The following is a 13,814-nucleotide window of genomic DNA, read 5'->3' on the forward strand; positions in this document are numbered from 1 at the left end:
GACAAGATGGCTTATAAATGTTTTTCTTTGCTACTCCATTCCACTGTCCTTAAAACGTAGTGTTAAAGAAGTCAAAGAAGACAGTCAGGTTGTGATTCATAGCTACGGTATTAGTAAAAAAAAACGAAAATAAGTGTGTGGTCATATCACATGCATTTCAGCGATGGGGTCTGAGGAAAAGAATTTATAAAAATCTATAAGAAAATAAGGTGATTAAAAATAAAGTTCAAGAAGAAAGCACTGGCTTGAGAGTCCTTCAAGACCGAAGCACACTTCCAAAACAAATTTTAAAAAAACGGTACTAATAAGGTTTGGGTCATGTAATAAATGATATACTATATGGCCAAAGGTTTGTGGACACAACCATCACCACCATATGTGCTTGTTAAACATCTTATTATAACTGCAGCAGTAAAATAAATATGGAATAACTCAGACTCGCCTTGGAAAACTTTCAACTAGATTTTGAAGTATGGTCATGTGGATCTGTGCTCATTCAGCTACAACAGCATTAATGATGCCAGTCACTGATGACGGACGAGGAGGCCTGTGGGTGCAGTGAGGTTGAGGTCAGTCTTCTTGGAGCTCGCTTAATGCACAAGGAGAATTTAAATTGTAATTCTGCAGCATACAAGGACTTTCTATACAACTGACTGACTGAAACTTTGCGGCAATAGTTTGGGGGGAAACAAAAAAAAAAAGTAGTCATTAGGACTATATTTGTTTTTGTTTTGTTTGTTTATGTTTGTTACCATATTAGCATATATCTTCATGGCAAGTTCAAAGGCATTGAAACAAATATAATATGCAGTAATATAATAAATTACTGCATGACTTTGGCTCTTTGTTAGCTAAATGAAATATTGTAACACGTCATGTATTGTAAAAATGTCCAAATATTGTTTTTAGCATTTTGCACACAGACTATTAGCAGTCTAAATATGCCAAAATATATTAGCGACATAGTCACCACGCAGACTGAAGATACATGGAGCCTTTAGTTTTTCACCTAATCTGGCCTTCTCTAATCTGTCTCTTGCAGGTGTAGGAGTGGTCAACACCATAAACCCAAACCCAGACTGCTCTCTTGAACAAGCTGAAGGACCTGCAGGGTGAGATAAGGTGAAAAGAGACACAAAAGTGAAAAAAAAAAAAAAAGCACATCGAGTATTAAGTCCTCTTTTCTTCACCATGTAATCTAGCTAGTTCAGGGGAGGTCAAAGTGATCAGAGTTTCGGGCACATGCCTGTTCTGCCTGAATGAATGTCAGGGGAGATGTTTAAACACTGAATTGCAAGTCATCAGTTACTGCATGACAAAGGACGGTTATTTAATGCATACTGAAGGTCAGAGTGCGCATATGTCCTAATCCAAATGTAATGCGGTATATTAGCACAGCGGGAACAGTGGTAGCCCATCTGAGATAAAGACTAGAAGGCCAAGCATTAAGAACTCAGGAGTGTGAGAGAAACATTGTCGAGATATCTGAGCAAGAACCCATGACTGCTCTGTACCACCTACTACCAATACTGCTCTGTGTTTTTTTTTGTAATTCACATTTTGAGGGAAAAACCAGGATTAATTTTGAAATACATCATATGTAAGATGCCATTCATATGTAAGATGCCATTTAACAAGTCAAACAAACAAACAAAAAACCTACTAATAAGAACAACTCCAAGCATTCCCTATGATGTGAGAGAGCTCTAAAGACATCGTTCTCACCAGCAAGAATTTATTGATCTGGCTCCATCTCCGAGGTGAGCTCTTTCACTGAGCTAATTAAAAGGAAAGTTCAGAAAGTTCAGAGAAAGCCAAAGGCACTGCCTCACTGTCCATTGTGACTAATAGATTTATTAAACCTCGCCCATACATGCCCTCCTCTGAGAGCACCTACTGAGCAAAGACTTTCTTGCTGGAATGGTAAAACTGGTCAATGTGAATAGGCAAAAACAACAAAAATATTATATATCACAATATACAGGTTTGCCAACAAACTGACTGCAATTGTGTTGTATTAAAAAAATACGCATAGAAAAATAAAGAATTAACACTGATGAGGATAAACATCTAATTTGCAGTTTCCAGTGTTCACAAAAAAAAAAAAAAAAGTGTCCTTCACACAGTCATGGTATCATAAAAAAGATCATACTATCTACCTCATATTCCACAGACCTACTTTAATCACTTTTAAAAACAAACCTTTAACACATTTTTCAACCTAATTTTATGAGAAGAGCATGACAGGATGATACAAGGGGTCAAATAATATCAGCATAGAACCCAGGCTCAATTACATCGTTCCTGCTTTTAATAAGATTCACCAAGATTTGACAGACAGGATGAAAGAAAAGGCTTTTCAGTGAATGATTTTGCTCCCCATCCATCTGCATCTCTTACAATAGTAAGAGTGTCACTTTCATTAAGTGTCCCATCTCGCTGCTCATCAGCTGAGAAGGAATGAAGAACGATGGTGTGGCTCTCACACTGAACCCTGCAGCTGAACCTGAACCACCATAGAGCAGAGATTAGCATTTAGAACTGTTTGAGGAGCGTCTGGGAACAAAAATGTGTGGAAATTCGTTTAATGGCTTTCCTGCTGCCACATATAGAGATAAAGTACATTTGGGGGAGGAAAAAAAAGCTTAAGATCTTCAGGCTTTGCCAAAAAGAGCTCTAGGGTGAAGTCAGGTAACAGGAATAAAAATCTGAACTCTGAGCTTATCTACCAGACTCGAAATGCAGGCGCAAAATTGCTGCATAAATTATTGTAAGTAAGTAAAAGCATACATTTCAAATGCACAATATAAAAATATGTAAGGATTTTTAGCTCACCGTAACTTTTGAAACTTAGCAGTATGTGGCACAACTGCTTAGAGCTAACATAAAACCATCTATATCTAACTAGGATCCAGTGAGGATCTACAATCTTCTATGGAATAATAAGCAACACCTGAACCCGACCTCAACAAAATGGGTCTAGTTTTGTCTGACTTCGATAGAAAAATCCCACTGTAAACAAAGTAAGGTCCATGATGGTTGGAGTGAAAGATCTCGAGTGTCGTCCTTTCAGAGCCCTGACCTCAATCCCATTGAACACCTTTTTAACGAAGTGGACCACTGACCGAGCCCCAGACCTCCTCAACTCACTAACGGTCTTGCGGGTGAATGAGCACAAACCCCCAAAGCCATGGTCGGCAATTTAGCGGAAAGCCTTCCCAGAAGAGTGAGGGTTATTAAAACAGCAAAGCAGGAGTAAATCAAAGGAACTGGATGTTCAATGAACACACATGGATTTGATGGTCAAGAGATCACAAACTTTTGGCCATATAGTGTAATTACGTTCTATTCAAGAAATGGTGTCTGATGGAGTACCCTTAGATATTCCTGTTCTCACTGCTCGTGTGTTTTTCACCCATGTACCGTTCAATCGTTGCTCACAATGACCACATCCTCTTCTGCCAGAAAATATAGACCACGGAGCCTATATATTTGCTTGCTAATGTAAACAGATTGTCCAAATTCACAAAGCAAAAGGCTCATCTTCCATTTTATTTGGGAGAGAAACACTGTTCTTTTGGTGAATTTTTGAGTAAGAACTCATAGCTTTTGTGGATCTACTACACAATACACATAAGAGTTCACTCGAACTAAACATCCTTTCATCATGCTTAGTTCTGTTTAATGTTGCTATTAATGTATATGCAAATTGTACATGTAATGATGTTTAAATCGCATCGTTTCAGAGTTTTTCTTGCCACGGTCACCTCTGGCTTCTTCATTAGAGGTCTACATCTGGATTTCTGTAAAGCTGCTTTGTGATAATGTCTATTGTTAAAGGTTGTATACAAGTAAATCTAAAATGTCCATTAATATGATTAAGTATCCAATTAACTCTCACTAAAGAAATGTAATTGATTCCAGGTCCTTCTTTGTAGCCTCAACTATAATAATCATTTGTTTAGTTCCAGATGCATTCTAGTGTCTAGATGATGAGATGAGGCAAATCACATGCTAAAGCAATGAGGTAATAATCTGGAAGCTTTCCCGCTCCCAAAAGCACAGCGAAGCAGCTGCACACTGCTAATACAACACACGAAAGCTGAATAAAATCAAGGGGGGAAAGAGAGGGAAAAAATATTGTACAAATTGCTCAAATATCTTTATGAAGACAGGATACAAGCTGAAGCAGCCCATGATGACGTCCACCGATCACCCTGAGGGATAAAATACAATGCATTATTAGTATGGCTGGAAGCTAAGAATGATTTACAGGAACAAAAGGAGAAATGTGAGGAGTCTGGGGATGGAGACAGAAAATATTTTAAAAGAAAATGCTTGGCTCAGTACGGTCAGGTACAATTTGTGTCATTTTTGTAAGCAAATAAAAAATATATTACTTGCATGATTTATATAGTCTATTAGTGGCGTTTCCCTTATAACTACGTACAGAAAACAGGTTTTAAGACTTGTTTCTACACTGTAGATTAAGGAACCAATGATGCATATATGCTCATAGAGGTGGGGAAAGTAATAACATCAGTACCAAGATGATATCTGCGTAACTGTAAAGCCAATGTGATCGGTTATAGAGAGATATTGTGTTGCAATCAAAATCGTAGTTGTGTGCTCGTGACATTTCGCATCAAGTTGCATCACGACTGCTGTAAGAAATTTTGCTGTCATATGAAAACGCGAGCTGAAATAGTCTAATAACAACGGCCGATTTAGTTTGACTGAACAAAAAAAAGCTCTGGCGGCTTCAGAAAATTTTAGCTGAACTCTCTTTGTGATCACTGCTCCAACATTCACCGTAAAACACTAATAGGAAGAATGACATGATTTGAAATATTTTTTGAGCAATTATTTAAAACAATGAGTTTTAAACAAACAAACACCATGCGTCGAAAACAAACACCATGCGTCGTTCGGTAAGTATTACGTCCACTTATATTCGAACTAAGTACAGACGCCAATCATGTTCCATCGAGGGTGTGCTGCAATCACCATGCCTTAAATGAAGCGGGGTTTCTAATCTACGAGTATTAATCATAAGTCTCAGCCTCAGAACTGCTGGTGTTTGTAATTACGGCAGGTTTCATTTGGGTTCCTGCTTCAAATCAGTCGGAGGATTGAAATGACGACAGATCTGCAAATAATTAATAGTCTGGCATAATAGGTACTTTTTCTGCACGTGTGCAGAGATTTTAAAAAACACGCTCAACATCTGCTCATCTATCATTTCGATATTATTTTTACAGACTTGCTGATTAATAACTTTGACACTAGACTAGAACTACAATCGAGGCTAATGTCCGAGCCAAGAGGTTATACAAAAATGCACACATTCTGGCCAATCAGATTAGAGCATTTACACACACACTGTGGTATAAGCTTCTTGTAAAACAGCAGTACTTTTTCTATCTTGTTTTTTAAAAAACACCATGTGACAGCTTTATATTCCTGAGGCACATTAAAACGTAATCGCTAATCCTAATGAAATGGCTAAAACTTTTCCAGAGTGCCAAGTGAAATGTGTGTATTAGACTGAATCAGTAAACACTCATGTAACTGGCAATTTAAAACAGTGCTTTACACGAGGCTTACACTACTGAATTGCTGATTTAGAACTAGTTTAAATTACCTAATGCAAATTCGCATCATTTTCTATTCCTCTTCTGTAGAGACAGTTGGACAGAGAAGCCTGTGTGGTAGAGATGGCAATGCAATGCAGGTAATGAGAGGACAAAAAGATTTTTCAGTTTTTTGCAAACAAAGTGACTTGCACATGCCGTAAGACCCCAAATCGACTAACTGATAATGAAAGCGATGATTGGTTTCATTGTAATATTGAAGTGTGATATTTAATTTTCTTTTGTACATGCACAACACTGCGCAATGAAGTGACAAATCTGTACAACTGTCTTGAAAGGTTTGCATTATCCGACATGTCACGCTACAATTTACGTGGTGTTAAAGCCGTCGGTACGTGTCAACGACACGGAGTAGAAGTATCACGAGTGACTTATCACTGCTGGTGTGAACACAGGATTATAATTGGTATGAAATGTTGGTCACTGTTTATCTAGTTGTAGTTACAGAACTTGCATATTGTAATGGCTGAGCAATTATTGGCACTGGATCTCTGAATTAATAAATCAGACTACAACAGTAAATCACTTCGGTAAAGGAACGGTCCAGAAACCGTTCTAATAGTTCTTGAGGATAATTTATTCATCTTAAGTGTACACACAATAAAAACACAGACAATTAACATGATATGAGTGAGTGAGTGAGCAGGCAAAGAGTGAGCTACCTGGATGAGTGTATAGACCTTGAGTGCAAGAGGAAAACAAAAGAAGGACAGGATGTTTTTCAGCTCTGATATTCATACAGCTGACTGCCAAGTCTCCAAGATGGAAAATGTCAAATGATGACTACTGAGCCAATACAATTCCTTCACATGATTTTTCCAGTCCTGACTAAAGATTAAAATAAAGGGTGTGGGTTTTTTTATGCAATCATCACAGCGCACAAATGCATCAGAGTTCTACAAAATTTACATGGTTTTCTACCAAACCCAAAATATTTGCTACAATCAGTTTTGTCTTAGAAACACACACGTTGATGCATGTATCTTTCTTCACGCCCTTCTGACATGCCCCTGCTATGTTCGGTTCAGCAGACCAGCTGTAGCGGAGGCAAGTTGGCCTCAGGCTGGCTGTTATACGAACGTTGGCATCCTGCAGCTGCAGAAGGCAGCTTGCAGTAACCCGGTTAACAAACACGTGGCATTTACACACATTTTCTAAAAGAACGTTTGGAAAGGTTACTCTGAGCAATTGCGTATTCGCAAGCAACTGCGTATTCGCAAGCAGACGTAAAGCATTTTAAAAACCAAACCTTTTTACAAAATGGTTGCGTTGTTGATGGTGTGGAATTTATTGTGTGAAAATGAATGAAATGAAAACTGTTCTAATCAAGATTAAACTGCAAATCTCAAGCTCTCAACAACGTACTGAACTTTATCTGTTAAACATGTCTAATGTTTTTAGCTACAAATAAGACAAAGCTAAAATCTTCGCTTGCCAATAGAACAGAAAAGTCAGTCCTTTTTTTTTTTTAACAAACAATTATAAACTTCATGTGATGTTCACTTTAAACTTCACTTCAAAGTTGAAAAATCATCAATTAAAATGTTTTTTTTTTTTAATTTGTTAAGAGAATTTGAGCCGGAAATCCGTTACTGGAACGGCACCTCGAACTAAACTGCACAAGTTGTAAAAACATTGCAAATTTAAGCCATGAAACTGGAAAAAGTCTTTACATGGTCACAGCTCAGGTTTGATTCTCAGACCTCGCTCACAGTACAGCGTTCTTAAATCACAGATAAATGATGCTTCTTGTCCAAGTTCCATGACATGACCTTTATCTTTCATAAGCTTGATATCGCTTAATATTTTTAGAGTCTTAATAAACAAAAAACAGGAACAACCTACTTTTCCCCGAATGAAGCGTTTATCCTGCACGAAGCTGAAAATGACCGACATGTTTAATAATTTAATAAGACATTTTGTCAGCTCTTATCAGAACATATTTGCTTATAAGAACTGAGGTCTACATCTAGAAACATGGTGAGAGCCCCGAGGCTCACTGAGATTAGAAGAGAGCATGTGAACGTCTCCAGTGTTTTGGCAAAGGAGCCACATGAACTTCTCACTGTGTGACTCACAGCTGGAGAAATCAGTACAAGCTCGATTTCACAAGTGTGTCCACGGCTTCTATTTCACCACTCGTCTTCTCTCACCGTGCACACACACGCACATGTATTTCTGAAATGTTCCAGCACAAACAACTATAAACATGTCTAAAGTACTATTCAGGCCGTTTGATAAGTAATGTTACCTAAGGACATTTTGCAGTGATTATGCTCAGGATAAACAATCTGTGTACAAATCACATAGATGGGACTGCCTTTACAACGTACACATGCTCGTTACGCCGAAAGGTTCTACACCTACTACAAACTGAAAGTTTTGATCTTTAGTTTAGGCATGTATTACTACTTCTATAACTTCTTGAACACATCACACTTGATCATTAGTAGGCCACATGACTAATATGTAAGTAGACTGTCTCCACCATATAGATTCAATCATTTATCCAACAAGCATCACTTGTCTTATAAAGCTGCATTCAAGCTTTCACACACACACAAACAAACATATACACACACATGCACACATACATTATATAAATCTAGTGTCAAGTTAATGACAAGTTACAACCTTTATTTGAACACAGTATATCTCCATTTAATCATCAGTTGAATTTTCTTATCTTCACGTGATTAAATTCTCAGAGATACACCACTAATTTCTACAGCACTTCTTCTCCCTGTGTTAAACTAATCCAGACCAAATAAGGCTTAAAAGTTAAAAACTTAAGAGTAACATCATGGTTCTATTAACAAGTATTTTCTGCCATGCAAAATCAGAATCACTGTATCAGCCAGGAACATATGCATGTATTAGGTTTGTGAGATTGTAACTCCATACCTTTATTTTATTGTTCCACGTAATCAGGGCCAATTGACAACACTATGCCTTGTTTCACTTAACAAGTGAAATGAACAGGGGTGCGGCCAGATATACCCAACACGTGTTGACGTTTATGAGTTGGCTGTGCTTACTGAACACATACATACTTGCTTGTACAGCAACGCTGCCCTGATTAACAACAGGCTGTTTAATTTCCTTGATATAAATTATATTTTGCGAGTGATAAAAAAAGGGGAAAAGTTATTAAAGTTATTACTGTAAGATTTGTACGGAATACTAGATATGTAAAATGAGAGACATATGTTTTCCGACACACTTAAATTGTACAAATTGACAAATCTTGCAACAGATGGAACTGATATTATTGTCCATCATCCCAAATCTAGCATGTATTAGAAATTTGACTTGAAGTGGTGCGTATCAAATGGTCAACATATAACAGTGTAAATATGAGACAAATGCAAAAAGTGCAACAATGTTGATGCAGTACAAGTAACGCACACAATACTACAGATTACATAATACACACGAGCCTAAATAATGACAAAAGGTACAGATAAATGTCTCGGATTAATACGCAAATATTTGGATAGAATTTTAAGTTCCAATGAGCAAAGGTATAAGAAAATGGCCTCATCTAGTTAAGAAGTTAAGAGCTCAGCTGCGAAACACACAGCTTGGGCTTTACATGATAAAAATACTATGAGCTCTGATTCTTCACATTGAGGGCTGCTGATCTCTCATGTTGAGGGTTATTAAGATTACAAAAAATAAAATAAATTAAAAACAAACACATTCAAGCCAGGATGATCTGTCCCTTTAGCCTGAACTCGTATTCCTAACGGTAAAATATTTAATCCTGTAAATATTTTACTTGCAGTCAAGGAAGCAATGATGTTAATGAATAAGCTAATACTCCCTAATGAACAGAAACAGTAGCATCAACATTAAAGATGAGTAGGTTTGAAAATTTCTGGGTATAAACTGAGGTGTTTAATAATGAACTACTGATTCATGAAACAGAACACACCCTTTTTTTCTATTCTAAAGAAGGTCTTGGGCTCAGCTGTTTTCATGTTTTTGTCAATTTTAATTTGTTTCGTTCAGAACTGAAATTCTGAATAAACTGGACGTTAAACTTTAACGTGGAAAATTAGTTTGGTGACATGATATTATGTTTAGGTAATTAAGCAAAGCTGATTATATCTCATTCTCAAACAGTCAAATCTCTGGTTCGTTCTATCACTTTGGGTATTAAATGTTGAACCAATTGAGGCACTTAAATCACCTGCCTGAACCTGCGTCAGTATGTTATAACACAAATATACCAAAAGTCTCCAGCCCAAAAGTCTCCAGTTATAACAAAATTTGCATCAACTATAATTTAAAAAAAAAGAAATAAACATCAGAAATATATAAATACATTCTATAAAAGGAAACACAAAGTAATTATGCTTGGAACTCTGTATTTATATTCACTATAAACCTGTCAGTTATAAACACCTTTCTGCTTTTATGCCTCTCTTATACCCTACCTGTGCCATTTATTATAATTAAAGCTGTTTATAGGGAAGTCAAGCATGTACTCACTCTCTCACTCATTTTCTACCGCTTATCCGAACTACCTCGTGTCACGGGGATCCTGTGCCTATCTCAGGCGTCATCGGGCTTCAAGGCAGTATTCACCCTGGACGGAGTGCCAACCCATCGCAGGGCACACACACACTCTCATTCACTCACGCAATCACACACTACGGACAATTTTCCAGAGATGCCAATCAACCTACCATGCATGTCTTTGGAAACCGGAGTACCCGGAGGAAACCCCCGAGGCACGGGGAGAACATGCAAACTACACACACACAAGGCGGAGGCGGGAATCGAACCCCGAGCCTGGAGGTGTGAGGCGAACGTGCTAACCACTAAGCCACCGTGACCCCCGTCAAGCACGTAGACAGCTGGAAAATTGTCTTCACAGCCAATTTGCTACTTTTTAAAAAATAAATAAATAAAATAAAATAAAATAAAATAAAATAAAATAAATAAATAAATAAATAGGACAATCTCCATGGAAAATGAGTTATTGTTTATCATCGGTGCAGGAAAGTGTTATCAAATCATAAAAAGTATGACTTGTGTAATCGGTGTATCGGTGGTGTACTGAGGAGACAGGGTCTTTACCTGTATTACTAGCCTACATAAAAACAGAAGATATGTGCGTGCTATGCGTTTTTTACGATTGACAATAAAAATCAAGACCATCAGCAGAGCTAAAGAAATTCTTGGGTGACACAGGCGGTAGTATTAAAGTGTTATGCCTCACAGATTCAGGCTCACAGGTCTGAGTTGTTGTTTTTCAGGTTCTCTGGTTTCCTCCCACCTCCAAAAAAATCATGCTGGCAGGTGGATTAGCGACGCTGTGCTGATTATAGGTGTGAATGGATGGATGGATCGATGTTAGGGAAAGATGCATATATAAGGAAAAGATGGATGGATGGATGGATGGAAGAGATGGATAAAGAATTGAAGGAAATGTGCCTGGAAAAAGGTTTGGATTATGTAACGAAAAACAGAACAGATGGATGGGTGGGTGGAGGGAAAGACGAAGGGATGGCTAGGAGGAAGGAAGGAAGAAAGGAAGGAAGGAAGAGATGGATACATGGAAAGAAATGTGTAAAGAAAAACAGAATGGATGGATGGGTGGATGGAGGGAGGGATGGATAGAAGTAAGGTAGGTTAGGAAGGAAGAAAAGAAGGATGAAAGGAAGGAAGAGATGGATACATGGAAGGAAATGTGGCTGGAAAAAGGTTTGGATTATGTAAAGAAAAACAGAATGGATGGATGGGCGGACGGAGGGATGGATGGATGGATGGAAGGATGGATAGAAGGAAGGAAGAATAAATAGCACAATAGAGGGATGGACTGATAAATGAATGGATGAATAAGTATGCTCTCTAAGCTAAGACACTTCTCTGACCATACCTGAAGGTCAGAAACCAACACCTGTGTTAAGTTTATAGGTTTAAGGAAATAAAAGCAAACTCCATACAGCTGACTATGTGCAGTGTTTTTGACAAAGCAACAACACCACACATTACTACATCTCTTAGCAGGATGGAGATGGAGTACAGAGGGTTCCAAGTTTAATCCTGAAATCAGGTTATTGTTTGACTGTCGGTGAATGAATGATTTGTGTGTGTGTGTGTGTGTGTGTGTGTGTGTGTGTGTGTGTGTCAGTCATCCTGTAATCATCCTGTAATCTCACTTTCCATCCACACCACATCACTTATAACCACCATTTCTCTTAGATGATTTCACTCACCCCATTTTTTCCTTCAGAGCCACTGGACTGTTGCTCGTTGCTGCACAATTTCCTCTTATTTTTATTCTCTGTCCTCTTCATTTTCGGTGCAAACAGTGAAGACAGCTGAGAAGTTAAATCGGCTCAGACGATCATAGCTTCGAGTCGCTTTCCAGATGAAATTTTCACACCGTGAAGTTTAAAAATCCCACAAACTGATAAAGCGTGTAACAGGAAAGGTTTTGTGTTCGAATCTCCGGATGTCATAATAACCACAAAACAAACAAACTAGCTAGCTAGCTTTAAGCTAACCTAGCTTAAAATGGAAATTAGGAGGTCATTTATCCGGCTAGAAATAAACAAACATTAGGTATCCGAGCTCGGAAAGTGATAGAATAGAAAAATAAACAGGTTTCCGACAAAATAATGAGCACTTTATACATGTAGCCGTTACAGCGGTTACAAATGACGGTTAGCAAGCTGAGGCAATTAGCTGCGTTTGATCTTCCCGCTTCTCTTATAAGGCTGTTAGCATTTGTGCTAATTCTAAACTAGTGTCCATGAATTCAGAGCCGAGTTTAGACACTTTCAATTTTTTTCCCTCACTGTTTAAAATTCATCCACATCTTCACGCATGTCTTCTCTCCAGCACCAGCTGATAAAACCAGATAGCTAGTTTAGCTAAAACCGACTGTTTGGGATTTTACTTCACCAAACAGCCAACTAACGTAAAGCGCTCGCGCTTCAGTCATGACCAGAAGCCGGTGAATCGTCCCGCTGCACTGTTCTCAGATCATCACAGCTTCTGTACGTATATACACCGTCTCCCTGCCCTCATGGTGCGCACATCCGGAATAAACACACCGCAGGGATGACGGCAGATTTAATCCCACCGGATCCCGAGATCCTCTGCACCTCGGTCACACTAATTTAACCGCTTCCTGGATCACGCTGATCTGAGATCAGTTTGCCGGATCACGAGCGCGCGTTGTGACGCGCAGATAAACTCGGCGGTACTGATCTGGGAGCGGTTAAGCCTCACACTGGCTGAGCACGTGGAGCTTGTAGTGCACTTTAGTATTTTGGTGTGAATCTGCTGCCACCTACAGTGCACTTTGTTATTACAACGTGTTTATATTTTGTTCATTTTTTATTTAATTATTCTGTGGCTTGGATCCAGAACCCTGTACAATCCATTTAAGAATTTAAACAAAATAATGATATAAACAATTAAGCCAGGTAACCATGCATGACATGCTTTCTTTAGTTTCCTTGTGTATGTAGACTTTTGGGACACCCTGTTTTATGCTAACATCATAATCATACCTTTTTGGCATTTAGTAGACACACTTATCCAGAGTGACTTACAATTTATTTATTTCAGGGTTAAGGGCCTTGATCAGGGGACCAGCAGTGGAACCTTGGTGGACCTGGGATTCACCTGGGATTTGAACTTAACCTTCTGGTCAGTAGTCCAACACCTTAATCACTAGGCCACCCCATCCCTATAACATACAGTACACTCAATTAAGGAATGAGGCACTTAAGTAAATTCTGATTGAAGTGGAGTTACTACATTGAATTTATTTCTTTTCCAATAATGCCGCTGTTTCTGTTTATTGTCTTTTGTCCTGCACTGTTCTTGTTGTCTTTTGTCCTGTACTGTCTTTTTTGTCTTTTGTCCTGCACTGTTCTTTTTGTCTTTTGTCCTGCACTGTTCTTTTTGTCTTTTGTCCTGCACTGTCTTTTTTGTCTTTTGTCCTGCACTGTCTTCTTGTCTTTTGTACTGCACTGTTCTTTTTGTCTTTTGTCCTGCACTGTCTTTTTTGTCTTTTGTCCTGCACTGTTCTTTTTGTCTTTTGTACTGCACTGTTCTTTTTGTCTTTTGTCCTGCACTGTCTTTTTGTCTTTTGTGAAATGTCTTGTATTTTTTGTCTTTTGTCCTGCACTG

General features: G+C 38.3%; 2 protein-coding genes across 7 annotated transcripts in view; one reads left to right on the forward strand and one right to left on the reverse strand.

Moving 5' to 3' along the window:
* Positions 1–12,757, reverse strand: part of mast2 (microtubule associated serine/threonine kinase 2) — a 118,652-nt gene extending 105,895 nt beyond the window's left edge. For 4 of the 5 annotated variants that reach the window (XM_060867553.1, XM_060867552.1, XM_060867551.1 and 1 more), the window contains exon 1: positions 11,885–12,756. In XM_060867553.1, the coding sequence (XP_060723536.1) occupies positions 11,885–11,965 (81 nt within the window). In that variant the 5' untranslated portion in view covers positions 11,966–12,756. Of the gene's footprint in view, positions 1–11,884 lie in introns of all 5 variants that reach the window. The other variant, XM_060867555.1, reaches the window with a different exon arrangement.
* Positions 1–13,814, forward strand: part of LOC132844292 (low affinity immunoglobulin gamma Fc region receptor III-like) — a 237,143-nt gene that overhangs the window by 164,468 nt on the left and 58,861 nt on the right. The window lies entirely within an intron of this gene.

The sequence above is a fragment of the Tachysurus vachellii genome, chromosome 4 (assembly GCF_030014155.1).
Source record: "Tachysurus vachellii isolate PV-2020 chromosome 4, HZAU_Pvac_v1, whole genome shotgun sequence".
NCBI lineage: Eukaryota > Metazoa > Chordata > Actinopteri > Siluriformes > Bagridae > Tachysurus > Tachysurus vachellii.